Raw genomic sequence first — 27,922 nt, forward strand, 5'->3', positions numbered from 1 at the left:
CTTTTTGACTTGCCAATTAACCTTAATAGAGCACTCATTAAAATACTTTGAGGAAAATGACCATATATGGTCACATGCGCGATAAAGTGCTACAAACAAATGTATGTCATTGTGCGTCACATGTCAGTTTGTTTTCTAAAACCATGGTGTCCTGTGACCCTTCAAACATCGGATGCCGAGCAGAAACAAAGTGTCAATCAGCTCCAAGACCCATAAATAATCTCATTGAGAGCAATTCCTGGAAATCTTTGTCTTGTTACTCTCCAGCCAGTAAACCTCACCCCATCAGTTGTGCAAACAAACTAAATGTCAGCACGGATGAGGCCGGGACCTTAAAAAGTGAGCCGTCACTGTTTTGTTAGGAAACCCGTCATGTGTATTGCACAAAAGTGTACTTCTGTGTGTCCAACAAGTGAAGTCGTCGTGTCAGAAATGCCATAAATGTCCCACGTATGATGGCATTTAAAAACAGGAAGCTGGTGGCATGTTAAAGGCGGCCGTGTCGTCCGCAGCATCAGTCCAGCGTGTCCAAACTGCCACGGCGACATGACTCAGCTGCTGCTCGGAGCCGCGCTGCTGGGGAACCTGGGAGTGTGTGTCACCGCTCAAGGTAGAAGGACTTGTTCTATAACATTTTATGGATCGTTCTTGTCTGACTGATTTGATTTCAACGTCACGCAGGTTTCTTTCTCACGAGCTCTGCGCTGACATGAACTGAACAGATGTTAAAGGTCACACAGATCAAGGAGTGTACCTTTACATGTGTCGGCCAACAACAGACTAACTATCAACAGAGCGCACTAATACGACACTCTTATGAGATAAAGCAAGGCAACAGAACAATGTGAGAAGCAACAGCATAGGACTTGATTAACACTGAATTATGAAAATCACAAATTATGTTAGATATTATGAGGGTTTAGTACAACAAACGGTTGGTTCTCTAACTATCAATCTTTCTCAGACATCAGTAAGGTAAAAACCAAAAGGACAAGAACTAAGAAATAGAAACTTGAAATTTGACTTTTTTTATTTACTTCTACTACTACTACTACTGCTACTACTGCTACTACTGCTGATACTACTACTAATGATGGTAATACCATCCCACTGTATTTTATTGTCCTGTTTGTAATTCAGTTTTTCTTCTCTACTTAAGAGTTGTCTAATAACCACAATTAATCAATATTTAAAAAAATATATATATATTTTTTTAATTAAAAAAAGCTAATGGATGTTTCTAACTCTTCATGTAATCAATAACTTCTTCAATTCCAGCGATGCTCGCTCCACCCACTCAGGTGAGGTTCGCTTCTGTGGACTATAAAAACATCGTGCACTGGACTCCACCAACCCACAGGAGCTCTCTGCAGTTCTACGTCCAGTGGAAGATGTGAGCCCACACACACACACACACACACACACACACACACACACACACACACACACACACACACACGTGCATATAGTAGAGGCCTGAGTACTTCTTCCACTGCCTCCAGTCGGACATGTTTCTATGATTCATGTGGCACAGAGTAAAGTAAAGTCTCTGCTCATCAGTTATGGCGAGCCTGAGTGGTTGGACGTGGACGGCTGTCAGGGGACCCAGAAGCCCCAGTGTGACCTCAGCGCCGTGACCTCTGACCCCAGAGAGTGGTATTACGCCAGAGTGCACGCTTCCTCTCGGCCCTCCAACAAATCCGCCTGGGCCCTCACCCCGAGGTTCAGCCCGCGCTGGGACAGTGAGTTTATCTTCTTCTTCTCCTTCTCCTTCCTCAAAAGTCATTTTAAAAGGGGACATTACCTGAATAAAATCCTTATGTTGCATCTGCAGCCAAAATCAGCTCTCCTGTCTTGAGGCTGAACCTCACCAAGCAAGGGATTGTGGTCCGTGTGAAGCCCCCCAGGCAGCTCGTCCGTAAGATGCACAGCCATCTGCACTACGAGATCTACCTCCAACACACCAGTGGACAGGAGGTACACACACACACACACACACACACACACACACACCATAATAAATACATGTGTACACGATAAACATATTACTTTCAAACGACCACGATTAGTCTCATGACATAGAAGAGGAAACAGAAGAAGAAGAAGAGAAAACCTAGAACAACAATAAATCATAAAGAACCACAACGGAACATAAGGAAAAACAACTTCATTTCCTTTATATCATATCTTCTCGTGAGATATCCTGCAGTCTCACAGTCTGCTGTCTTATCCTCTGCCCTTCAGGAGGTGTTTACGCTCGACTGCTGCTCTCACAAGCTGACTCTGAAACAGCTGACGCACAAGGGGAAGTACTGCCTGCAGGCCCAGACCATGATCCCCCAGCAGGCCAGGAGCAGCGCCCGAAGCGCTGTGAAATGTGTCACTATGCTCTGATCTCACAGGTATGAACACACACACAGACGCGCAAACGCACACGCACGCACGCACACAGCATTGTTTGAGAGTGAAAGGAAACCTCTCCGCTGTAACAGAAGATTTATCAAATGAGAAGTCACGTATCAGCTGTCACACAACATTAGCCCGAGGTATGTGGGACAGAAAGAGGGCGGGACAATGCAGAAAAAGGGCGGGACAATGTAGAAAGAGGGCGGGACAATGCAGAAAAAGGGCAGGACAATGTAGAAAGAGGGCGGGACAATGCAGAAAAAGGGCAGGACAATGTAGAAAGAGGGCGGGACAATGCAGAAAGAGGGCAGGACAATGCAGAAAGAGGGTGGGACAATAAAGAAAGAGGGCAGGACAATGCAGAAAGAGGGTGGGACAATAAAGAAAGAGGGAGGGGTAACACAGAAAGAGGGTTGGACAATGAAACTCCTGCAGGTGAAATCTTAGTAGCAGAGTTTCTCCACAATGACTTTAATTACCTCCGCTCACCTCGCCCTCTGCACTATTTTCAGATCTGCAGTGCCTATCTAGAGCGCTGCTGATGTGCTTTTAGACAGTTGTTCCTTTGAGCCATTCATTCATCTTCTCCTTTGTCTGTTTTCCTTCTCTCTGCCGCAGACAAACCATAGCTGGACTTTTCATCCGTTAATTCTCCTTCGCTACCTCGACGACGCCAGCAGCCATAGATAACCGTGCCTGTAAAAAGTGCTGCACTTTATTCTCAAGAGCATCAAATGATCTGACATATTGAATTGTGGAGTTCACTTTTGATTTCCGCCTACAGGACACTGACACTGCTTTGTTTCCGTCAAGAAGATTGTTTTTTTAAAAATACATTTTGTTTGAAATAGTTACGACATAATCTTAACTCAAGGTTTCAGCTTTTTCCAAATTCCACTGATTCACTGAGTTCCTGTGACTCCATTCACTGATAATGATATGAAATGTGGTTCATAGACATTGAGTAAAGATTATTTTGTTCATATATTTTCACTATACACACACAATGAAGTAGACTAATGAAGTAAAGTAGTTTGTTAACTTATTCTTCCGACTTCCTACAGTCACCAGAAATCATATGACATCATTTTTGTTGCAATTTTCTGTTTGTTCTTTTTGTCTTAACATTTCTCTTTGTTTGCTTTGAATGGAGAACAACGTCCTGTGTTCAGGGACGGGAAGGATGAAGTGAATACTGGCTTAGTACTGTGACCACAACGTGTACTTGTTTATCTTCCGCACAGCAAACACTTCAGGAATGTCATGAATGTTGAACCTGTGCCAAAGTATCACGGCTCCACTGTGTCGCAGTGAGTTTACAGCTCTCTATGAAACTCCATTAATATGTACAACTTGGAGATATGTTTATTTGTTGTATGTGTCATGTTACAAATAAAAGCAACACTATTTCACTGCACTGGTTGATTCGGTCCCATCTGTTCAACTATACCAATACTTTTTTGGACCTTTTTCAACATAATATATCATAACTTGTCTTTTGAAATACTTAAAAGACTTTGTGTGATTTTATTTGACATAATATACTTTGTGTATGCCTTTTTTTCTACATACTGTACCCTGACTCTTTACAACATATACTATTTTTTTCACATGCTTTTGTATGAATATTTATGCTTTTTCTCCACAAAATATAGGACTTTGTTACTTTTCCCCACATAATATACTTGACTGTACATGTATGTACTACACTGACTTTACATACAAGTTTACTTTATCACTTTTTTTGAGACTATACCATGACAAAAAAATATACAATTTATTTGAACATGCAGTAAAGGTATTTTAATAGCTTTCAAACTTTTTTTGACATACTATACTAAGAATTTTGTATGACTTTTATGTCATTTATGTTATTTTTTATGTCCTATTCATACATGATATCCTATAGCGTTTTTATGACTTTACAATAAAATAGTATCATTTTTTAATTCATTTTCAGCATAATAAACTGACTTTTACTTTTACTTTACAACAACTGTTTTCCAAATGACCTGTGGACTATTTTTAGCAGTGGATAAATACTGGCTGGAAATGTAAGAAAACAGCATCAAATAACTCCACATAATAAAAACCAGAACGTCAACATGAGTCTTGATTCAGACTTTATTCAAAATGTTGATAAACTTGATACTCTTGATCAATTAGGCGTGAAATAACCAATACTGTAATGATAACAAAAACGTCCACTGAACCCAAAAAGTACTCGACTGTATATCTGACACCTTCACTGTGACATACATCCAGGGTTTGAAGGAAGGGCTGCGTGAGCAGAAGGCCACAGCGCTGCCCCGCAGGGCGTCGTGAGGGTTTTCGTACCGAACAGCTTTCTTTGCAGGAGCTCCTCGCTAGCAGCTCCTTCATTTAGTGGTTTTGGTCCTGAGGACATGGAGGCCTTTAGTGCTGGTCGAGTGGAATTTGGTCCGAAGCCTGAATGCACCTTGTTGATAACCAGTATCACCAATATTCCTGCTGCAGTTCGTCACACGTAGTGGAATGGGGTTTTTTTTTTGGGTGCGTCGCGTCATCGTCTACCTTCATAGACAAAACAATCTTCGTTAGCTGCTAGCCAACGACGTTTTGCTACCGTCGACTTCAGCTTCAAACAGAAATACAATATTTTGAGGGGAATATACAGCACCAGTGCATTATGGTATATACAGACCTTAATTCATAAAGAAAAATAAGAAATCCAGTGATATCTTGGCTTGTAAACTGCCCCTGCAACAGCTTGATTATTAGTAAGGCTTTTACAGTGTTGTTTGACAGTCAGTGGTCATAAAATACAGAACGTGGGATACTTCCCCTTCTAAATCATCGTAAGATGCCACAGTGATACACACGCGTCCGGAATGACACTTATATTTACACCATTTGAGAATTCACATCTCACTGTAAATGAGCTTTGTTTTGTCCTTCAAAGGTGGGAGACAATTTCTGATGAACTTCCCAAAACAGACTGAAATGAGACAGCGATGAAGAGTTGGGAGGGAGGGTGTAATCATCAGTGAAAAGTAACAGAATGAAGTCAATTTGTTCGACTTTCCGAGAGCGCCCGGGAGTGACCATGGCACGAGATGAAGTATGTATCCTGCAGTGAGACCTCGGTACTGTCAAGTTCAGAGAAAACAAATCTGGATAAAAAACCCATTTTCATCCAATCAAAGTTTACATTATGATAATGAAACTGATAATGAAACTGTGTCTTCACTCCATTTAGCTAAACTCTGTCCTCTAACGTGATGTGATGGACATCGGCTCCACGGGGAAACACTTTTTTTTTTTTTAATGCTCCATAAAACACGTAGCTTGGAAATAAACCAAAGCCGAAAACCTGACTCAACAAAACCAATTAAACATAAGAGTGCAATTTGTTTTATAAAACAAATAATGGCAGTTGGGGGTGAAATCTGAGACGCAGATTACTTCTGTCAGAGTTAAGCAGAACTGTGTGCACATGATAAAGATGAAAATATGAAACAAAGTGAGGAACTTCGGTATTGATTCACAGAGTCTGTTTCAGAGGTCAAGTTATTGCTGTTTTGTGCACTCAAAGTTCTAAACAATGTTCTCCCACGTGGGCACTCCCGACTCAGCATTCATCTTTCCACGACTTTAATTTGACATTGCGCCGCGTCAGTGCAGCCAATCAGCTGTCAGCGGGTATTTGAGTATGAGTTCATCCAAGTTTTCCTGACTGAAGTGTTCCCCAATTCTGCTGCAGGACAGGAAATATTACCCCTCAAAAATGTTGTTCTATAAATACTCTCAACACATGACTACAATAGTCATTTCAGTGACGCAACGTTTGCTTCGTGGGTCCTGTTCTACCTGCTTCTCTAAACTCTTGAGGACATTGTGAGAGGAGACATACTTGCCTCCCTGCTCGGATCCAGTATGTAACCCGTCCCTGGAACACAAGCGGTACTGCAGCATCGCCGACTTTTAAAACTCAAAACAGCACATATGCAATACAGAACTGCCGTCAGCATTAGGCTGATATTGGGATAAAAATAAATATTTACAAAAAAAAAAAAAAAAAAAAGAAAGGGATTTTTTTGTTTTTGTTCAACATTTTAAGGGTACATGCATGATTCTCAAGTCCAAAAAAAAATAATCTAAAAGCGTGATCGCACAACTTTGAAACTGACATGGAATGTATGTCCTGCTGGTTGCTAAGGTAAGGTCAAGTCTCTTCATATTAAATTACCTATAAAAATATATATATAAATAAAAAGGTGAGGGTATTGTGTTGCGAAAAGCTGCAGCGGCGGTCAACGTTTAGCTGCACCGACAGAACGAGAAAGGAAGAAGGTAACAAAAAGGGGGGGAGGAGAGGGCGAGACGAGCGAAGGAAGGTGGCCGTCGAGCATGGAGCTGCTGGTTCAGTGTTTCAGAACTACGTGTGGAACCGTGGGTTCGAGTCCGAGTCAAGGCGGCGTGGAAGTCACAGTCTAGACCAAAGATTTGCGGCGAGACTAAGCAGTGGCAGGGAGAGGTTGCAGCGGGAAGCTCTCGCCGTCCCGGCTCGGGTCGCTTCAGCTTGTCAAGCCGCCGGTCAGCTGGTCAAGTCAGTTACAAACCGGTCCGTTGGTCAAAATGGCGGAGTTGAGGACGGAGGAAAGAGAAGATAACCGCGTCAATTTGTTCGAGGAACAGCCGCGCCGGTTCCGTATCCTTCTCTCTCTGCCAACTCTCCTACGTTTACCATTTGAGACGCTCTCACGCAGAGGAAAAACTAGTTTATAGCTGACGACCAATCGAGGCTTTTGGATCTGTACATCCACGCGACAGCTTCGGCGCGGATTAACGGTAACAACTAGGCTTACAAATGTGAAATTTGTGTGGAAATATTAAGACAGCAAGATAAGCAATATGACTCATACGGTCGAGGTTGTTTAAACCTGTAACACGAGAACTAAAAAGAAAACTAATTCTTTAACATCCACACCATGACGGGCAGAGTACTCGGCTAAATTCGTGGTGTTTTCTACGAGTCGATGGTTCGTTTCATCGCGGGCTCATGAACGCAGCAGCGTGACCAGATCACAGTCAAGTGCGCCCATGGCCTCCCACTCTTTGGCGCTCATGGGCATGAGGGGGGGGGACAATTGGTGGAAACTGGCAGTTGTCAGAATATTCCTGACTGGCGAATTTCACATCATCCCGTTGCGAATCTTTGGTCTGAACTGCGCTCGTGACCGTTCTCAAAATTGAGATGAGGGCGCACATTCTACGTCTCCTGTGACGCAGGTGTCGGCTAGAAGTCTCAGACTTGGCTCTCGAACACTGACGTCACCATGTTCTCGAACTAAGACAAAGCTGGGTTCTATGTTATAGAAAACAGAGCGGAGGGAGGCAGTCTGGTACTAAACCCTCCAGGAGTTTAAGGCCAAATATTCTGTCTGAATGTTCTGAAACACTCAACGTTGTATGTGACAAAGTATGACCACAGCAGATCACTTTCTAAGGCCCCTAAGAGAGAAACTCTTTCTCCAGCTCAAAGACCGAGGTCCGTCCCGGGGAGCTCTGTATGCGGCAGAGCGGCACAGTGCAGTCTCGTTTCTGGCCCTCTGTGTCCATGTCCAGTAGGGAGCAGCCCATCCCCACATCCGAGGACAGCACCACGCTCAGGTTTTGGGCCGTCTTCTCTCCCGAGTAGTGGCCCAGGGAGTAGCTCTTGTTGCGTCCCCGCAGCAGGGCCCAGGTATGCGGCTTGGCCCGGAAGGACACTGGCCGTGGTCTGGAGAAGGCCTCCCTACCAGAAGGCTTCTCCGACAGTCCACCCTGCTCCCTTTCGTGCTTCTTCTGCGAGGCTGGAGGAGGCAGAGCGGGTGGGCCATTGGCTGGAAACACATGGGGGAAGATACAATTGTTGGAGCATACGTATTTTTGTAAACCGTACACATGCTTACTTCCCGTACCGTGTTTTTGTGTTACTCACTGATGTGGTTGGTGGTGTATTTCTTTCTGCGGAGACGCGTTCCTGTGATGTGGTTTCTCTGCTCAGCTGGCTGGCTTTGGGTTTGCAGTGGTGTCTTCTGTGTGTCAGCTGCAGGGCTGCTGTTCTGCTGCTCGGTAGCAGCGACTTGGCCGGGTCCGGATGACTCCGCGGGAGGATCGGCCGCCGCGGGCTCGACCTTCCCAGACTTGGACTGTAACGCCTGCGCCTCAGACACCGAGAGACACTTGGCGGAGTTGCATTCCATAATGGCCGACATGGAGATGAGATTGACGGGCTGGGTGGCCGCGTGGTTCGACGACGCCTCGTCTTTCCGGGAGCGGCCGCCCGGCGGCGAGGTGCTGCGGCGGAATCGGGTGGCGCGCTGAAACAGGCCCTCCTTCTTCTTCTTCTCCTTCTCGTCACGCGGCGGCTCCAAATCCTCCCCGGGAGCTGAGTTCTTGAGAGCCTCCCTAATGTCATAACCGAGCACAACTGAAGCCAGCAGCGAGCCGCAGCCGTACAGCACCGAGTCCGTCTTGCGGCGAGCCGACGTCCGCTTCAGGCTGTTGGTGGGGGTGCCTTGTGGGGTGGTGGAGGTGGACGAGGCGGATGTGGTGGTGTCTTCTGGGGTCTCCGGCGGGCCACCCGGACCTGCTGCCCCGACCCCAGAATCTGCCGACCCACAATGCCCGCCGGGGCTCTGAGGCTGCTGCTCGTCCCGCCACAGAGGTAGATCGATGTACACCTGGTTGGGGAACTTGAGCTGCTTTGGCTTGGAGCTGCTGTCCGGACATTCCTGGGAGAAGGCCTCGTCTTTACCGGCGCCCGCTGGAAACGCAGAAGTGGAAATCAGACGTTGTAACCAAACAGGCCACCTTTCTTCTTGCTAGTACACACATCACTAGATATACAACAATACCTGCCACTTGACAAAAATGTACTTAATTGTGTTTGTCTAAAAGACATGAAAAGGAAAATCAGAGATATTAAACCCCATTTCAAATCTGTAAGATCAAGTAAACAAGCACAAACATATTTTAAAACCGGTTCAGAAACAAATTAAAAAGATTTTCACTTGAGAAAAATGTCAACGAAAACTGACGAGCACAATAGTTACTAAAATAAACAAATACAAAAGATCTTTATGTATTTTACATTTGAAAATGCACAGTACCACAATGAATTTTCAGCTCACTTTGTTCAGCAAACAGGGCAGAAAGGGGGACAGACTTCTGGGATTTGACCAGACTGGTGGACCAGGGGTTACTGCCGTCTGACAGAGGCCGCACTCTGGAAACGATGCACGAGAACAAGGAATACAAGTTATTAGAGGGATGTTGCAGTATGTTACCTTACGATATTACTGTATGACAATTAAGAGTCGAGAATAACATCAACACTAAGATTTGAGGATGTGATAATGTTGTTTAGGAACAGGAACCAAACAGTCTCCATGCTGAGATCATGATAGAAAAAAATAACAAATCCTCGCATGTTTTTTGTGTGCGTGGGTGTGTGTGTGTGTGTGTGTGTGTGTGTGTGTGTGTGTGTGTGTACAACCTACCTCTCAGCAGCAGCAGGTCTTTCTTTGCTCTGTACTGAACTGGGGCCCCAGGTTCTGCCTTTCTTCTTGATTCCCTTTTTCACATCCTCAAACTCTTCTGGCCTGAAGAGGGTGCTCCGGCCCCATGTACGGTTGCTCTCATCTTGGGTCACTGTTAACGCAGAGACCAATAAGTGTTACCAAAGACCCAAAACAACTGCAAGAGGGTGTTGCCAGCGAAACCCCAACCGCAACAGGGAACCTGGTGTACACATGTTAGTATTATTATTAAACAAAAAGATATTATGCCATCTGTAGAATCCCTGTAATTAGCTTTGTCTAAAAGCTTCCTTCCCAGCTCAAACTATGTTGACAAAGAGGACTTCAAATGCTTGAATAAGAAAAGAATAACTCATGGGTGTCTCCTCTTAAATGTTTAATTTAACACCATTGAACATACACTTGATTGATATGAACCTTTAATTACTTTAATAACTGCATTTGATTCAGGAAGATTCAAAGGGACTAACTTTGTTTCATCCTAGAAAATATCACCAATGAAAATGAATTTCTGAAAGTGAAATCAAAAAAGCCAAAAAGCGTCAAACAAAACACAGAAAGCAGTTATAAAAGCTTCTTACAGCTGCGGGTTAGCCATTGGGGAGATGTGAGGGCAACAGACGAGGGCCAAACTCGTAAAAACTTTCTGATTAACAGCACCACTAGGTTTAAAAGAAAAAGAAAAAATAATTACTTAATTCTGGCCCACGTCTATTGCATCAACCTCATCATTGTTATCAAGAGTACCAGTGAAACAACCAGTGAAACAACCAGCAAACCAGCGAACACCAAAGTTAAAGTCTTGTTAAAATCCACACATCAGGAACACCGCGTCAATCAGCCAACATGATCCCCATCGGTGGGAAGCTGTTAGGCGTCAAACCCGTTCATTGGTCAAAAGCAGCCAAACGTCCCAAGCAGGGCTCGGTGCCGTTAGCAGCACGAGGGAAGCCTTTCGCTTGCCTTTCTTCGAGAGCCCACTCGAGGTTGTGAGCTCGCTGGTCAGGTCAACATCCTGTTGGTAAACATACAAACTGTCCCTCTGCACGGAGGACATCACTGAGGAGGGAAACATACACGTTACCTCTCACCAACAGGAGCTTTAGGATCCATTCCACTTGGTCTGAGACACGAAGGTCGATGTCAGCAAACAACTTAATTAAATAAATACAATACGAAGACAACAACACAACTGATCCATAACGAGCACCTCTAATCAGAGATTCTTAATCAGAACAAATCCAGTGATTCGAAGCACTAATCTGCGCTATATGTCTGAATCTCAGCATTTACCATAAATGTTCAAAAGGAATTTGTTCCAGTTATTGCAGGGGCGTTAGTGCGTGACTAACAACGTCATCAAACTGTTCAAACAACTGGCTGACGGCTTGTGGAGCGTTCACACGGCTCGTCATTGTGACATTGTTCCTATGAAATTCTCAAACAGTTGATTTCTTCAGAATATATATATATATATATATATATATATATATATATATATATATATATATATATATATATAAACTTCCCACTGAGTAAAAACTTGAAAGAAATAAAAGGACCAGAACTTACGCTGAATGGCTCGGAGCCGGGGGATGAGTGTGGGGCTGCTGGGAGGAGAAGAGCTGGTGCTATGGAGGCTTCGCCTCTTGTCCATGGAAGGTGACGCCTGCACGGTGATCTTATGCTGGAAGTCTGCAAAATGCAACGCGCAGATACGGCCGTGACAATCTCGGAACAATAGGGGCGTCACAATATAGATTCTAAATGAAAAAAAGGTCAACATGAGCTTTCAATTTCAAGTTTAAAAGCAGGATTCTTTTATTCTCCCAGTGTTTTATTTCTCTCCAAGCCCCGCCGCTGTTGTGCGAATGAGACAAAAACAAAAATACACTACACAGACAACACAATGCAGTCTGGAAAAAAAAAGCTGCACTCAAGACACCACGGCTACTGCCGGAGATAACAGAGGAACAACAAAACTGTCAAATCTTCTTGTTTCCCTGAAGTCACTAGAGTTCGTAGGCTGCAAAAGACTTAGAATTGAAAATGTTTTGCGGGTCTACGTCACTTTGTACGGTGTAGCATGACAATGGCATAGCCGTCACTGCTGAAAAAATGCAATGGAAATCAAATTGAAATGTGGATTCGGAGAATCGTGACACACTTTCTCAATACACATCGCTTTGGCCGGGAACAGCTCAGTAACACAAAGTTGGTCGCAGTAACTGCTCACGCTGGAAGACCACCAATCTGAACAGGAAACCGAGTCAAGGCAACGGTTCCGTATGTTCACTCACCTGAGGGCAGGCTGATGCGGTTTCCATCCTTCAGTTTAAGGCGGGAACGTTTGAATTTGCCTTTCCGCTTCTTCACGTTGGGCTTGTCTTTGTTGAGCTGTAAAATGAGGATGTTGAGCTCCCTCTCCAGCACGTTGATCTCCCGCTCTGCCAGCTGCTGCTCCCGACGCTTCAGAAGCTCCTCCTGAGACTTCTGCTGGAGGGTGGCCCGCGTCAGCTCCTCTTCTCTGGAGCGCAGCTCCTGGAAGAAGCAGGTGTGGAGATATACATATACGGTTAAATTGACAGGCAGACTTCCTGTTGCCACGATGTCTTGTGAACACTGACACACCGTCAAGGCAAGAGTGAGGGCATCTGGAATTGAACACCCGCTATGAGGCAAGCAGCGGAAGGGGTTAGACGGTGTGACGGACCGTCTTCGGCTCACACGGAATCTCTGACCAAATTGTTGACAGTCCAGTTGCATTGTGGGTAATGTAGGTGCCAGGTGTCAAAAATTAAAACCTTCTAATAAACGATATTTCTTCAAATGTCCACACAAAGCCAACACGTAAGATATTAGGATTTAGACACAATTCTCTTGTAAGATAGAAGAGAATACATTGCAAGACAGCAGGTAGGAATTCATCTCAAATTTACCTTCTAACAAGGGAAACGCTCTTGTAGTTAAACAACAATAGGGAGGCAGGAGTGTTAGCCATCCATTAAATAACTCTTTCTATAACAATTTGGTCTCAGGAGGATACTGCCTGCTGTTTCAGGCCGTGTTACAAAGCTAGCCAGTCATGTCTCCCTGTTTTCTCTGTAATTGCGCTCAGCTGAGTATTAATAATCCTTACTGGATGACTTACATAAAGCAGCTTTACAGTCAAACCACTTCAGCCACCCACCTAGAAACAGATTACTGAGGGACCCTTACAGGAAATCTTATGAAATTTGCGATGAGAAAATGTCAGATAATGCTCAAAGCTATTTCTTTCTTTCTTCTTGTGATTTACGGAAGCTTTACACACCAAACTAACTTTTTAGGGCTTTAATGTCATAGTGAGTCAGTGCAGGTTGTAACAGTTGAGTGTTTAACTGATTAATTTGGATGATTGGAAGCTACATAACGCAAAGGCCCACGAAAAAAATGTGGTTTAATATAACTGAACATTTAAAATACATTAATATATAATTCAAAAAAAGATAATTATCAAATAAAAGCTACAAATAAAGTCTCTTCAAATGTTTTATTGTATGTCATTGAGTTCACCATTCGTTGACTCAGCTCTTTGTGCTGATCCTGCTGTTTCTACAAACACTAATTACCCCCCCTCTATAAGCCAGCAATGGGAGACTTAAACAGGAAGCAGATTAAGGTTTTAACAAGGGGAACCACGCTAAAGCATCTTGGAATTAATGACACTTTTTGTCTAAAGCGCGATTAGCTTTTCCACTGAAAGTAACCAATTAAGTCCATAAAAAGCTGCCCCAAGCGATTCTGCATGGTTAGCATAATCTCAATAATAGGTTAGTCAACATGTTTCACTGGAGAATAAAAACACGTAGAGAATAGTACAAGAAGGATAGAAGGTCTGTTGTATAAACTGGATGTCAGGTTTCTAACTTCCCTCTCATATTGGGAGTGTTGTGTAATGAATGTCAGAGGGTCCACATACGGACGCTCGTACCTTCTCTTTGCTCCTGAGTTCGTCGAACATCTCCTGGATCTCCACACGCCAGTCGTCCTGCATGCTGTGGAAAGAGTCCTGGGGCATGGTGGCCATCACCGCCTCCTCGATGGCCGACAGCTGCTCCAGGATGCAGGAGAAGGAGGGACGCACGTGGGGGTCCTGGTCCCAGCACTCTGGACACACACACACACACACACACACACACACACACACACACACACACACGAAAAACATTACAGATACATCCACTACCACACATACTGTAATTCAAATAGAAAGATCCCTGTGTTTACAGTTACATTAAGGTACATAAAACAGGAAAGTGTAAGGGTCGTCTCATAATATTAAGTTGAAATCAAAGTCTATTTTATGACTTGGTAGATTTTTTTTTTCCTTTATGTTTTGTACAATGGTTTTATCGTATGGTAAAGGAAAAAAAAATACAAAAAGATATGAAATGCTTTCCTACATCATTGTTATGATGTTAGACATTTACCTTCCATGAGCTTGGCGAAGGGTTCGGGGCAGGTGGAGGGGATTGGTAGAGTTAATTTATTGACAGCGACACCGTAAGCGACAGCCAGGCCGTCTATCCCACGATATGGCACCTCCCCTGTTAACAGCTCCCACAGCAAGACTCCATAGCTGGTGTTTGACGCACATACAAAGAAAGTAAAGTGAAGTTAAGGAGAGAGGGAAGTATATTTCACAAAGGGACAAGTAATGATGTTAGACAAAGGCGTAAACGTAGGTTATATTTGATCTTGTAGTCCGTGTCTGGCGTGTAATTTGTCGTACCTCCAGACGTCACTGCCTTTGGAGAAGATGGATGACTTGATCACCTCGGGGGCCATCCAGGAGTAGGTGCCTGCAGCGGACATCTTTGTGGTTTTGTGCCACTCCCTGGCCAGGCCGAAATCTGTGATCTTCAAGGTTTTCCTCCCGATGTCGTCGTTCTCAATCGTTTCAAGTAATAAAACTGAGAAGAGAGAGAGAGAGACACACACACATTAGAGAGAGACTGGGGAGTGGGATGAAGGCAAAAGGATACATGAGGGGAAAGAAAGAGCATAAGAAGCGCTGAGTGACTGAGAGAAAAGGGAAAGTGGAAAGACAGGACTGGGATGAAAGTGACAGATGTGAGTGGGGAGTAGAGGAGAAAGGAGAAAGAGAGATACAAAGAATAGGGGACATGGAGAAAGGCGGCCGTGCAGGTGAGGAGATGATAGTCGATATTCAACAGGGCCAACCGAGGTATGCAGATCATTTATTACCGTAGTAACACAAGGTCGACAGCGCCACAAAGCACCTGTCCTCAGGTCCTAAAACTGTTTAACACATTAAAGACAGCCGGAACCCTCCAGACCGGCCGGTAACGCGACACCTGGCCTGAGAGCCTGAGAGCCTGAGAGCCCCGGTGCAGAGCAGCACACAGCCCACTGACGTGCAGAGTCAACTTCATTCATCCATTTAGTGCTCCTGTTGTTGTTTCTGTGTTTTATTTAGTCAATCATTACAATACAATAAGTAGAGCCACAGTCTAATACACAAAAACAGAAAAGATATAGGTAGAAGCATAATGCTTATATATTCCTATCCTAAGTTATTTTAAATTGAATAAGATAATCACACACACGCACGCGCACACACACACACACACATTTAAGTTTGCTACTTAATTTGTGTAAGCAGATCACAAATTGTCTCTATGCAATAAAAAAAATCCTCTCTTTTAAAAAGAAAATGAATCTAAGCGTATACTGCCTAACTTCATACTAAAATATGTAAAAGCCACATTGATGTAAAATGTAAGCGTGCAATTAACGGTTATTAATAATAATTAATCATTTTCATTATTGATTACAAATTATCTGCCAAATACAGTTAGATTAATTGTTATGAGCTTAATAAAAAAAAAAGGCCCAAAACGCCCAAAGTGTTAGCCAACAGTCCAAAATTGAGAATACTGTTTAAAATAAATTAGAATAAACAGCACATCATTAAAATAATATTTTTTTCTTTAAAAAAAGAAAGAAAACACAAATTATTATTTACTAAATTAGTTCCAGATTCATTTTCTGTTCATGGACTTATCAATTGTTTCAGCTGCAGCAAAAAGGACACATCAGAGTGAAGAATATAGAAACGTAACCAAGAGAATTAGAGTTGAACATGCTAAAGCAAAAAGCACATTAATAGCATTAAACAAACCCAAAAAGCAAGTACGTATGACATTTTCAGTTCAGTATAGCAAACAGGGATTAACACTTGTCCCAATATTATTAATATACACAGGAGTCAACACCCACGACCAGGTGACAACATGTTTCTACTGTCCAATGTTTTCTTTCAATACAACCTTTTCTCTATGTGCTGAAACAACAACCGACACATATTCCCGTTATCTCTTTGACAAGAAGAAGCAGCCTTTTCTACCAAGTTTTGTGCATCAACAGCTAAAGCCAAGAAGCTTTGATCTTCTTGCTATTATTTTCAAAATGTGTGTTTGCCTCTGCCAAGATCTCCTCGCATTACAAACGGTCCCATTTTCTTATTTACATGCAGTCCCAACACCATCACCAGCCGTGTTGATTTCACAGAATGCCAAAGCCGGCCAAGGAACTTAAACTATAATAGAAATGTCCGTTAATGTGGTTTGGCAGAGGCACTTCGGTGCTGGGATAAATAAAACACGTGAGTTGCTGACGCATCATATTCCCACGAGAAGATAGCAGAGTGGGAGGATTGGGAGAAAAAAAAAACATCATGCCATTTGACTTTCTGCACCTACTGTATCGCAGTGTACTCAACAAAGTTACTGGTTTAAGGCTACTTGTTCACAGCTTTCAGCGGAGGCTCTGTGATCTGTGTGCAAGTATTACTTGAAAGGAGCAGCCGCACCGTGTTATCACTCACTGACCTTGAACTTCCCAAGTACGACGTACACTCACTCTGTGGAAGTTATTGTTAAACAGGGCTGTAACAATACATCCTAACTTTTAATTAAAGATGGTCACATTCTATTGAGGATAATGTACATCTAAATTGTATATCAAATCATATTATAGTTTGTTTATTGGATTAAACCCAAAGTAGGTAAAATGAGGAATCGACTTGCGCACTCGCCTCATGCTCGCTGCCGCCAAGAGGCGGCTTCCTTCGCCGGCGGCCGATAGTGCGGCAGCTCTAGAGACGTACTCCCAGTTAGCTTAAATGCAGCCAACGCAAAGCTCAGCACAGGCGGCCCGATCCCAAAGCAAACTTTCTGATGCTGCTGTTACACATGTTGGATCCCGGTGCTGCTGGGTTTGTGCTGGCTGGATTAGACTCGCTGCAGCTGCAGACTGAGCTCAACTATGATACCATACACAAAGATGGTTAACGTTAACTAAAGGGCGACAGCACACATGATCATTATAAGATGGCTATATTGTTCTTTTTTTTTTAGCCCAGTAGTCGAGGTGAATCCAACTCATTTCTTTGGAGCAGCAGCCTTGGCATTACACGCTGCGCTGTATAAAGTTATTTGTGTTTTATGCGATACAAAACTGAACATATTTAGGTGTTCTAAGATTGTGCGACAAAACAATCAATTTGAAGATATTAACAACGTAGGTTTAGGAACCTTTCAGAATTTTCGGCCATTTGATAGGCCAAACAATTGATTTGTCCATTAACAAATATTCATGATTACTTGCAGCACCAGATGCAGAACAACACAAACAAATTTGTGATTTACATAAATCTATGATACCAAAATACGGATCAATTTTGTATTCAACGTACACGTCATAATTCGAGGAGCACAGTGTAAACATAAATGTTGCACGTAAAATTTGCCCTTCGATGTGTATTTCTTGTTCATACTTCTATTCTGCTATCCTCATCATTTACACACATGTGGCACTTTGACTAAAAACACCAAAGACATTTGTCTTGTTTACTGCAAACACAACTGAACAGCTATTTCACTGGACCTCTGGTCTCAACGACCACAGAAAACACATGAATGGACGGCTAGTTCCAAATTATTGTTGGGAATTTTCCTGAAAAACATTTTCAGACGGTGAAATTAGTTCAAGTAGTATTTTCCCCGTCGTGTGCCTACTATGGGTCTCCACTAATAACAGGGGTATTGGTGCCATTACTAGCCTTCGGCACGGAGGGGATCCTCTACCCGGGCTGCAACAATAGGAATTCCATTACAAACAGGTTTCACTGGACCAATGATCTACTCCTACTTCCTGTTGTCAAGTTCTCTCTCAGTGATTCCATAAATTCCTCCCAGCAGGCTCTGTAGGTTTATAATGACTTATGATGGGTTAGTTACATAACCTAGAAGAACAGGGGTTTTGGGATAACCCCTTCTGCATTAATTGGCCGATAGAATATCATGCCAAATACTTTCTTTTTTCAGCGCTGTGATACTTCAGTGTCAGGCCTCTAGAAATGTATTGATAAAAGACCTTGCATCTGTCTACCTACATGAGTCCACGCCGACACAACGCTACAAAAAACACCTCAAACCTCAGTCAGCCAGACATTTTGTTTGGCTACCGGAGTCCATTCGCAGTAAAGCTAACAACACAACCACTCTACATAGCCAGCGCTGGTCGGCCGGTGGCTTGTGATTCACCGAGTGTTACACATCATCGTCCATTGTACGTTCTCAGAAACCAATCGGCTATTGGCTCTGAGATTGCGTTTTGCTCAACTGTAAAGTGATTAGTCACTAAATCTCTGACAACAAACAGAAGCCAGAACGTGTCCGATAAGAGCTGGTCCCTTTGCCTTCCTATACATATGAATGCAAACTTTGCTATAAGAGTCTTCATTATTTGTGTAGATTTCCATGGACTGAGCTGTCTTCTTAGACACTAGGCCAATCTATTGTTTCAACTCTGTACTTCTATTAAAGAATGCACAGTGAAATAAATACATATCAAAAGAAATAAACCACCACTAAAGGAAATAGACAAAATAGGCAATTTGGGTTGCAACGATAAATACTCACAACATTAGTTAACCTGCCAGTTATCTTCTCAATTAAATTATTGATTATAAAAAGCCACAGGACTTTGACTAAAGCCTTCGTCTGAGCTACTTATTGTTTCACTCTATGCATAAATGAAGAACTTATTTACATGTTTAACTAACTCACGATCTGCATCTATGCTCTGGTTTTCTGAACTTCAATACATTCAAGATCAAAACATCCCCTGAGACACCACAGACATACGTTATCAACTTGTGCTGTTTAAACGGCAAAGTTCCTACAATTTTTAACATGAAATAATGTTGCTGTTCTTTGTTCATCTGGTGACCTGACAGTGACGTCGTTCGAGGCAAAGAAGAACTACAGATGGCTAATTTATCTTTGCTGGCTGTGGTGTACTGGAGACCTTTTTCAGGATCCTGAAGGGAAATATATTTTGTGATTGTATTTGGCTAATTTAATAGTCTGCCTCCAAAAGAGGAGTGAGAGCCGCCAACAAGTCCCTGCAGTGGGGTAGCTGCTCAGACAGCTTGGCAGAAAGATACAGTAGTGAAAACAGCATGTAGCAGGCATTCTTTTCCAAAGTTATTCTAGAAACGTGTCACTGGTTTCAGACGATTTCCACATTTGACTTCTGTATCAAAACACGTCAACTACGTCTATGAGACCGGATTCCTATTTAAATTGTCAAATGGTCTCTAATGGTATCTTAACAATCGATAGGATTGCATTAATAGCAGGAAAAAAAAGCAGAACATGTTCAGGTTGACTTCTATTTAGGGTAATCCTAAAAGTCAAGCCAGAGGCCAAACCCCACCCTAAAGCGAGGACATTGTAAAGCCTTCACAGTTGTCTTGGGTATTGTTTTGAATGTTGGAAGACATGTTGAACAAGTGGAGGTGGGATATTGATAAGCTAAGTATTGCTTGTGCAGCCCATGATTTGAATTCCGTCAAACAAATAGGCCATGTCACTACACTTTAAGAACTCCACATGCGCAAGGTTAGATGTTGGTAAAAAAATAAATAGCCAGATTGACATTAGTAATGTCAGATTATGGCAAATGCATTGGACTGACATCACGTGGGCAAAGCAATCAAACCACTTAATACACGCTTGTAATCTATATTCCTCACTCAAATCATTTGAAAAGGCTACTAAATAAAAAATAAATAAATTAAAGTACTTAGAGGAGGGCCAATGCTTATTTTAAGAATACCCTGCTTCAGTAAACTATTGTTCATTTGAATAAAAGTAGCTGTGTCCATTATGTTATAGCTGTTTATTAGGTTTGGTAATGTGTAAAAACTGTTTGTGAATTAATTAGAGTCTCTGATTCCCATTTACTCTTAGTCGGATTTAAATGTATTTTTCCATTATGAATTGCAAAATATCTTGCGATACTTTGCAGGCACTGTCCTCACCGTCGTGTTGGAACAAGTTAGAACTCAAGAAGTTCTTTGCAGCTGCTTTCTCTCAGTCTATATTTTCTTACTCTTTTGAAAAGAAAATGTTTTCAAATGGACAACAGTATAACGCAATTGGAGATGGATGTGCCCCCAAGGCAGACCCCACCCTCAGTCCAACCCCCCCATTTCATTCCCTTTCCAACAGTAGATCTTGAGGCAGACCCATCTTTTAGGGTGGAGCAGTGGGCAGATCAGAAGCAGAGCTGCTGCCTTCAAAGCAGGTCCCACGCTTCTTCCCATTGCCATTTCCCCCTCAAGGTAAAAAAGAAAAAAAAAAAAAAACACTTTTTGGGCAAATACGACCATTTCTTCTTTATTCAACAACTTAAAAATTCCTCAAGTTTAACTCCCTGGAACTCTGCAACAGTTAAAATTGCACACACTGTAATTAATATGAATTTAAAACTAAAAGCCAGTTTTAGAATACTCTGCAGATTTGCAGTGTTTCCATTAAGTAGACATTAAATAGTCTTAAATGCGTGTTAAAAATGTTCCTTATGTTAAAGACAATTTAGCTAAATGCACACCTAAAGTATTCCATGCATGATACATATATTAAATATGCACATCCAAAAAGAGCATGTCTTTAATTACTATTGATCAATGAACTTATAACCACAAAGCCAGTTACGTTTGTTAATGTCTTTGTCTGTCGAGCAACAGATAATGATCTAAAACTGTTCTCCAATATGACACAACTCATGAAAATAAACTTTGAAATGGTATACTTGTTTACTACTACAAGGGTCTCAAATGAAACATTATCTGAGCATAATCCTGAAGCTTCTTTTTGTGTCTTAACTAAGCACTGATGCAACACTGTTGCTGTAAAGATCCTGAGTGCAGCCTCCTAACTTGTAGTGGCAGTATTTTCGTAGCTGTGCCAACAGACTTAGCATGAGAGTAAGAGGGCTTCCTGTAGTAAGCAGAAACAAGGCTGCGAAACATTCCCCGACTGGTCTGTCTCTACCGGCTGAAATGAGTGCCCCCAGGCATTCTGGTTGATGGGAAAAGGATCAGGGCTAATGGCTGGCTAAATCCATCTATCATGGTCACGTCTCTCCGGGCCACTTGCTCTTTGTCTGTCCTCTTCCTCTCCTAGTTTGTGTCTGTTTAAGCTTGAATCAACCCATAACCGGGCTGATTAAAACATGACAAATGTTAAATGGTGTACAGCCAGTACCTTTCGCTGTATTAGCGTCTATCAATGTGCTAAAAGGAGCTATAAAAAGCGATTGGTTGGTTCGGAAAGCAGCTCTTCTCAGCTGTGGGCCCTTTTCCTTTTCACCCTGCCCTCCAACAATAGGTGCAGTCAGGGAGAGGTCATAAAAAACACAGTGAAAGCATCTCCACTCCTCCTCTCTCCCCTCTGCCCATTCTCTCGTCAGAGAAAAGACAGGCAGTAACTGTCTGTGTGTCACCAGGGGTAATTGTGGGAAGCCTGAGAAAAGTTGCCCTGCAACACCTAGCCAAGCTTTAGTAACTCTTCCTCTCAGATTCTACTTATTACAGAAAAATTACTAAAATAAGCCACATCAAGACAAACTGTAACCCTCCCGTGGTGAGCTTGTTCTGACCGAGTAATGAAAAACAGGTTTTAAGAGGTCTCTTTTGCATTGCTGGTCCCACAGAAGTAAGGTTGTTCAAACAAATATATAAACCAACAGTAATGTCAAGTCTTTTCAGACCTGTACCCATCTTTACAATGCATATTTGCAATTGCAAAAGGAGAAAATCATGGCCGTGCGAGTCAACCACAGCACGAAAAAACAATAAAACCACCAAACCATCAACTACTTGAAGAATCCAGTGTGGACAGTCCTTTCCATGTCTGCGCATTGTACTACACATGGATGGAAATAACAGGTGCAACTGTCATCTGCACATGCCTTAGCACTTTAGCTGCAACAAATAGGTCATAGTATCCTCCACTTAGTATTTTTTCTTCATTTGTACTAATTTCAGTGTACTGACGTAAAAGGAAATCCTTTTTTGGGGATAAGCTGACTTTTGGCATACAAATCCACAGAATGATGGGTGAATGAATCAAGACACAGGGACCAGGGGGGGAAACACAGATAAAGCGTGATGAAGTCGAACAATGGCATAAGATTGATGGGAGAATGCTCTTGCACACGCTCCAAACTCAACTCAATCAGTTTCTGTGGCATTCAAGCACACATTCCTGGCATACTATCGCACGCATCAAAATGCGAAACTCCAAAGTTAATGTGGGCTATGTGTGCTGGCTCAGGGCCAGGTTTCAGTGTTGTTTATTGCTCTGATGAAAACTTCCAACCAGAGCTTGAGGAATAGAATAAATAAAGTCACCAAAAGCTTGTCAACAGAAAATTGACAACAAATGTATCCGACTAACCTCAGAACCTATGTATCCACACATTATAGGACAGCTGACATACTATTGTATTTAGGGGGCACATTCCTTCATTACAATGAAAGAATAATGCAAGTGTAGTATATTATTCTGAGTTTATCAAGTTAGCAAAGTGCTATAAACATGGAATCACAAGGCTGAGCATGCACAGTGATGTCTGCCGGACATGGAGCCACAGAAATGGCAAATGCTAGGCTAGTTATTTTAGACTTAATGATATTTCCCATACTTATTTTAATGAATAGCTTTGTCAATACAACAATATAACCGTATTAGTAAACAGTAGTTTACGGATGATAATGGATCTCTTATGGCACAAAAGGCTGCAGCTGTACAGACAATACTCAGCAGGATAAATTCATTGTTGGCTTTGATGCGTTCAGGAAGTTTCTTGATTCATATTTTAAAAATAACTCCACTATTAAAAGGTTTAAAAAATTGCGCTGGCCAAGAGGTAGACATGAAAAATAACAAGGAGTGAGCAGAAAGAAACAAGTAAGGAGAAAAATAACAAAGTAAGAAGGGAAACCCCCTCAGTTTGTGGCAATAAAAGCGTACCGCTGCTCTCTGGGAGATTAAATATGAACTGAACAAAACAAAACGAGGGCTTTGAGACCCTCCGAGTCCTAGCCATTCTTCTGGCCACAGTAGCCTAGCAACCGCTGCTTGACCAGTCCATTGTGCAAACGTATGTTAAGCTTTTATCCCTCATTAGCAACATTCCTCCCTGCAGGCCGGGATTTTACAGATTAGGTTGAAAAACACAAAAGAGATTGGACAAATCTTGCTGACTTCCAACATATTACTTTACAGGCTAATCATTGATCAAATAGCTGTATGTTTGTATGTGTGCAGCATGTGTACACTGCAAGTTGATAAATGGCAGCCTGAGTAGTTGAGTGAGGGTGAAAAAGTTTAGTTGTGTACCTGTCTGTGCCCTGGTTTGGGAAAAATACTGGAGTGAAATAACCTGACAGTATACACTAAAATAGAAAAGACACACAGCCACATCAACAGACATTTTGCTAATGAATTATTTAAAACGTGACAGATTGTAACTATTGTTTTTTTTAACCCTTGTGTAGATAATTCCCACTCCTTTCATGCTCATAGACTGGCTGACGCACACCCAATGCCAAGACAAACAGATCCTCCCCAGCAGCAGACACAACAATTTCTCTGAGCTGAATTATTCTAAGTTTTTGCTGGGAAAACAACCCGACACACCACAGGGTGCCATTTGTGTGTTTATGTGCCGGAGAGTCTTTTGTGAACTCTATGCACTGCCTTAAAACAAACAAAATACAGCTTATTTCATTCTCTCTTTATTGAGATAAGACACTATATTGACTACACATGTTCAGACAGACGAGCAGCTACTGGCTACTAGTAACAGTGCTGATAGCATTTACTGTCTTGGTCTCATTTTGTGGTGAACAGCTCAGCAGTGGACTCTGGTGCAGTGGAAATCAAAAATGAATCCAGAGAAACTGATATATTTTCAACAAGCCAACAATAGTCAAGCAAAATGTGCCAACTTTACAGGTTTCACTGGAGCCTAGAGATATAATAAACAGATTATAAATGGTCGGTCTCTCATAAGCTAAATTTGAAATGCTCCCTCTTTAATTAAAGATTATGCCGTCTCTATGTCACAGTGAAGTGGCAGGACAAACACACCGACTTGTGTTCGCAGCACTGTGTCTGTTCGGGGGAGTTTGTTTGTGTATGTTCACCAAACATCCGATTAGCTTAAATAGTCGAGATGGCAGTTAAATCCTTTTTCCCCATCTGCCCTATAATTAACACACATCTTTCATCTAGAATAAGTCGACTTTCAGGGTTGGGCTCATCGACATTGTTCGTCCCACAACACATCAGGGTCGAACTAGATGTATCGTTTCAAAGTTTGGTGGAAAATTGTTGAAAAGAATTAAATAAGTATCAACATCTCCAGACACAATGACTGTCCACATTCATAATAATGTGACAGTTAAATCTAAGAGTGAATTAATTGTTTTCTTATGTGTACTAAATGATGTGTATTGGCTCTGGAAGGAGATTTATCTGTCATTTACTTTTACTATTTTTTAGAGAATATACTGTCAGTGGAGTGTAACATTAGTTAGGAGGGTTGACGGGGTGTGAACTTTTTTTTTGCCATGCTTTAGAAATGTCTTTATCTGGTGATCATGGAGGGTCTTCTCTGTGTACATTTGACATGCTCAACATTCACTCATTGATTCTCACAGTTGCGGGCTCATATGCGGGCATCACACCAAAGCTGCTCCCCACATGGCCCCAGGATGATAAGTCTCTGATCACAAAGGAATAAATAGTGTTTGGAGTCATATTACACACATAAACACACCTGGGTTGAAGTGGGTAGCCTGTGTCAGTGGGTATGTGACTCAGACTCTTTTTCTCAGTCCATTCATTATTCAGTCCTGGGAAACTAACGTTTGCTGGCTTGTTGTCAATTACCAGTCCACGAAGGAACTAGAACCAGGGTCTAACTACTACTCTAAAGTCAGACCTGCTAATACTGAACCATTTTATTTTTTACCTGCAGCAATTGTGAAACTATTCTTCTCCATTTACTCCGGTTCACTCCTGCATCGCCTGATGAATAAACACACATTCCAGCGCCGCATTAAAGCCCTAAAGTGAGTGGTTTTCTTCTTTTTACCCTATGCCCTCTGGCATTAGCTCTGGTTGGTCTAGAACATGGCCTGACAGTGTGGCCTGGAGTGTGTCCGGTTATGTGTTTGGTAAATCACTGACTTTATTTGATCACCATTTCAGCTTGGATTGGAGAGGGGGCTGGGAAAGTGTGTGTTTTACGAGGAGGGAGAGTGGAGGAAGGTGGGGCTTGGGGGGCAGCCCAGCTGAGCAAACTCTTTATTTCACATCCTCTTGATGGTATCCCCCCACCACTTCATACACCCACATACCATTTACACCTCTTTAAATCCATCCTGAGTGAAGGGCAGCACTGCAACAGCGATGTTGTGGAGATATATGTGAATTATCAATTTTCAGTAACCTCAATTTAGTCTGTAAGACAAAACTATGTTTTCCTGATAATATATAAGCATGCAGACACTTCCCAATGCCCCACACCATTAATGGCATTTAGTTTACATGCGACATGTAGATATGTTTGGAGTAGATGGGTCTTTAAAAAATGGCTTAAGGAGAAGCTAAAGAGCTACACTAACAGTTTCTCAAGCAGACCTGAACTGCCACTAACACTTAACTCTAAATAACTTTAAATGGATGGGTTGCATGTGCAACAGGTGGATAGTTATAGTTCCCCCATGAGGACTTTCTTCCAAAGTTTGATTATTTTTTCCGTCTCAAACACCCCCCCCCCCCCGCACACACACACGCACACACTTGAATCTTTGCTTACTGTTGCTAGACTTCAGGTCTCGGTGGATAATGGGTACCACGGCCTCCTTGTGCAGATAGAGCATCCCGCGTGCAATCTGCACGGCCCAGTTGACCAGGATGTGCGGAGGGATGCGCCTTCCGGTCAACGCCCGGTTCAGTGTCCCGCCTCGGGCATACTCCATGACCAGGCACAGGTTGGGCTCCTCCAAACACACTCCCTCCAGTTTAATAATGTTGGGATGCTGGAGCATGGAGAAAAGTTTCGCTTCTTGTTTAACACCGCCGGCGGTGGCTGTTATGTCCTCGTCTGGGTCTTGCCGAGCTGCCTTCACGGCCACCTCTTGGTCTTTCCATGTGCCCCGATACACTTTGCCAAATCCACCCACGCCTATGATCTCCTCGAGCACCAGTTCACTGAAGGGGATCTTGATGGGCGAGCTCGGGACTTGCTCCTGCCCCACGGACCCGGTCGTCGCAGGGAGCCGGTAAATAGCAGGCTGGTAGGTGACATAGTTTGAGGGGAAAATCCCGACCCGGTGGTTGATTTTACCCGTCCACCATCCCTCGTCCCCAGAGATCGTTGCGTCTTTGGACAGCACCTCCACCACGTCCCCTCGCCGGAGGCTGAGCTCGTCCTCGCCGCTCGCCTCGTAGTCATACGCGGCTGTCCACAGAGAGCGAGTCGGGCACAGCGGGGCCGAGTGCGCGCACGGTCGGGCCGTGGGGGACTCTGTCCCGGCATGGTCCCCCGACCCTCCGCCGCACGGCCGCCCTTCACCGTTTGGGAAAGCGGCCTGCGAGACATCCATTTCTCGGTGGCCGTAGCGGCACCATAGGGTGCAGAGCTTTCAGAACAAAAACTTAAAAAAGAAAGATCAAATGTAACTTAGAGAAATCCTCATGCTGGTCACACCAACGAGACTAGCGGGTGGGAACAGAGATTCATTCCCACGACGGGATCAAGCCTCCGTGTCCAAAGTCCCGTGGGAGAGCAACGTTATCCACGTCGCCACTCTGGTGAAAGGGAACGAGGCGCAATTACGCTGCCAGACAAAAATACTTATAAACTAATGTCACCACTGTAAAGGGTTGACGGTTAAAATAGCAACACCGTTTTACAGTTCGTATCAATTTAAAAAAACGGGTCCCACTCCTCTGCTTCTGCTTTATGCTAACGAGCTAAAGTTAGCTCTCCGCCGATGGAGCTAACGTGAGTTACCAAAGTTTTCGCAGGTGCCGCAAGAGATGCACCTGCACCGGGCACCCCGACCGGGACAAAGTTAAGGCTCCGAGGGACGAGTTTCTCTCGGGGAGACGCCAGTCAAGCTCATCCGGTCACAGAAACGCCAAGACGTGAAGTTTACTTTCTCGTTTTGTGGACTTTTAACAGCGAAGTCTCAACTGCATTGGGCTAGCGGGTTAGCTTAGCATAGGTCAGCCTACTGACTGGTTGGAAAAACTGTTGCTCCTCTCGGCTCGAGATCGGTCATTCCAGAAAGTGTTTCGCCTTCCTGGACGAGACGAAAAGCCGACGGGTGAAACACTCGGAAAGCACTTCAAACATCCTGGAATTTCACTGGTAAGAATGCGAGGAAATAAAAATGTGAAGGGAAGAAGAAGAAAAAAAAGCCCGTCAACTTCAATCAAAACAACACCCCCATCACCGTTCTCGCCAGTCGAAGTCGGACCCAGCAGTGGCTGTGAGAGGGACCTGGGACG

The 27,922-nt window shown here is 43.1% G+C and overlaps 2 protein-coding genes across 2 annotated transcripts; one reads left to right on the forward strand and one right to left on the reverse strand.

The window, feature by feature from the left end:
• Positions 1-546: 546 nt before the first annotated feature.
• On the forward strand, positions 547-2,394 carry il22ra2 (interleukin 22 receptor, alpha 2). Its single transcript, XM_068568631.1, has 5 exons — positions 547-610; positions 1,279-1,393; positions 1,561-1,742; positions 1,835-1,977; positions 2,245-2,394. The coding sequence occupies exons 1-5, from the start codon at positions 547-549 to the stop codon at positions 2,392-2,394; spliced, it is 654 nt and encodes a 217-aa protein (XP_068424732.1).
• Positions 2,395-4,579: 2,185 nt separating this feature from the next.
• On the reverse strand, positions 4,580-27,879 carry map3k21 (mitogen-activated protein kinase kinase kinase 21). The gene is made up of 10 exons (XM_068568366.1): positions 26,223-27,879; positions 14,746-14,926; positions 14,444-14,592; positions 13,945-14,120; positions 12,272-12,512; positions 11,544-11,666; positions 9,933-10,083; positions 9,564-9,658; positions 8,369-9,196; positions 4,580-8,270 (listed from the first exon to the last, which is right to left on the reverse strand). The coding sequence occupies exons 1-10, from the start codon at positions 27,010-27,012 to the stop codon at positions 7,900-7,902; spliced, it is 3,105 nt and encodes a 1,034-aa protein (XP_068424467.1). The 5' UTR covers positions 27,013-27,879; the 3' UTR covers positions 4,580-7,899.
• Positions 27,880-27,922: the final 43 nt, after the last annotated feature.

Source organism: Clinocottus analis, unplaced genomic scaffold, assembly GCF_023055335.1.
Source record: "Clinocottus analis isolate CAN_PGR_092001 unplaced genomic scaffold, fCliAna1.0.p SCAF_8, whole genome shotgun sequence".
NCBI lineage: Eukaryota > Metazoa > Chordata > Actinopteri > Perciformes > Cottidae > Clinocottus > Clinocottus analis.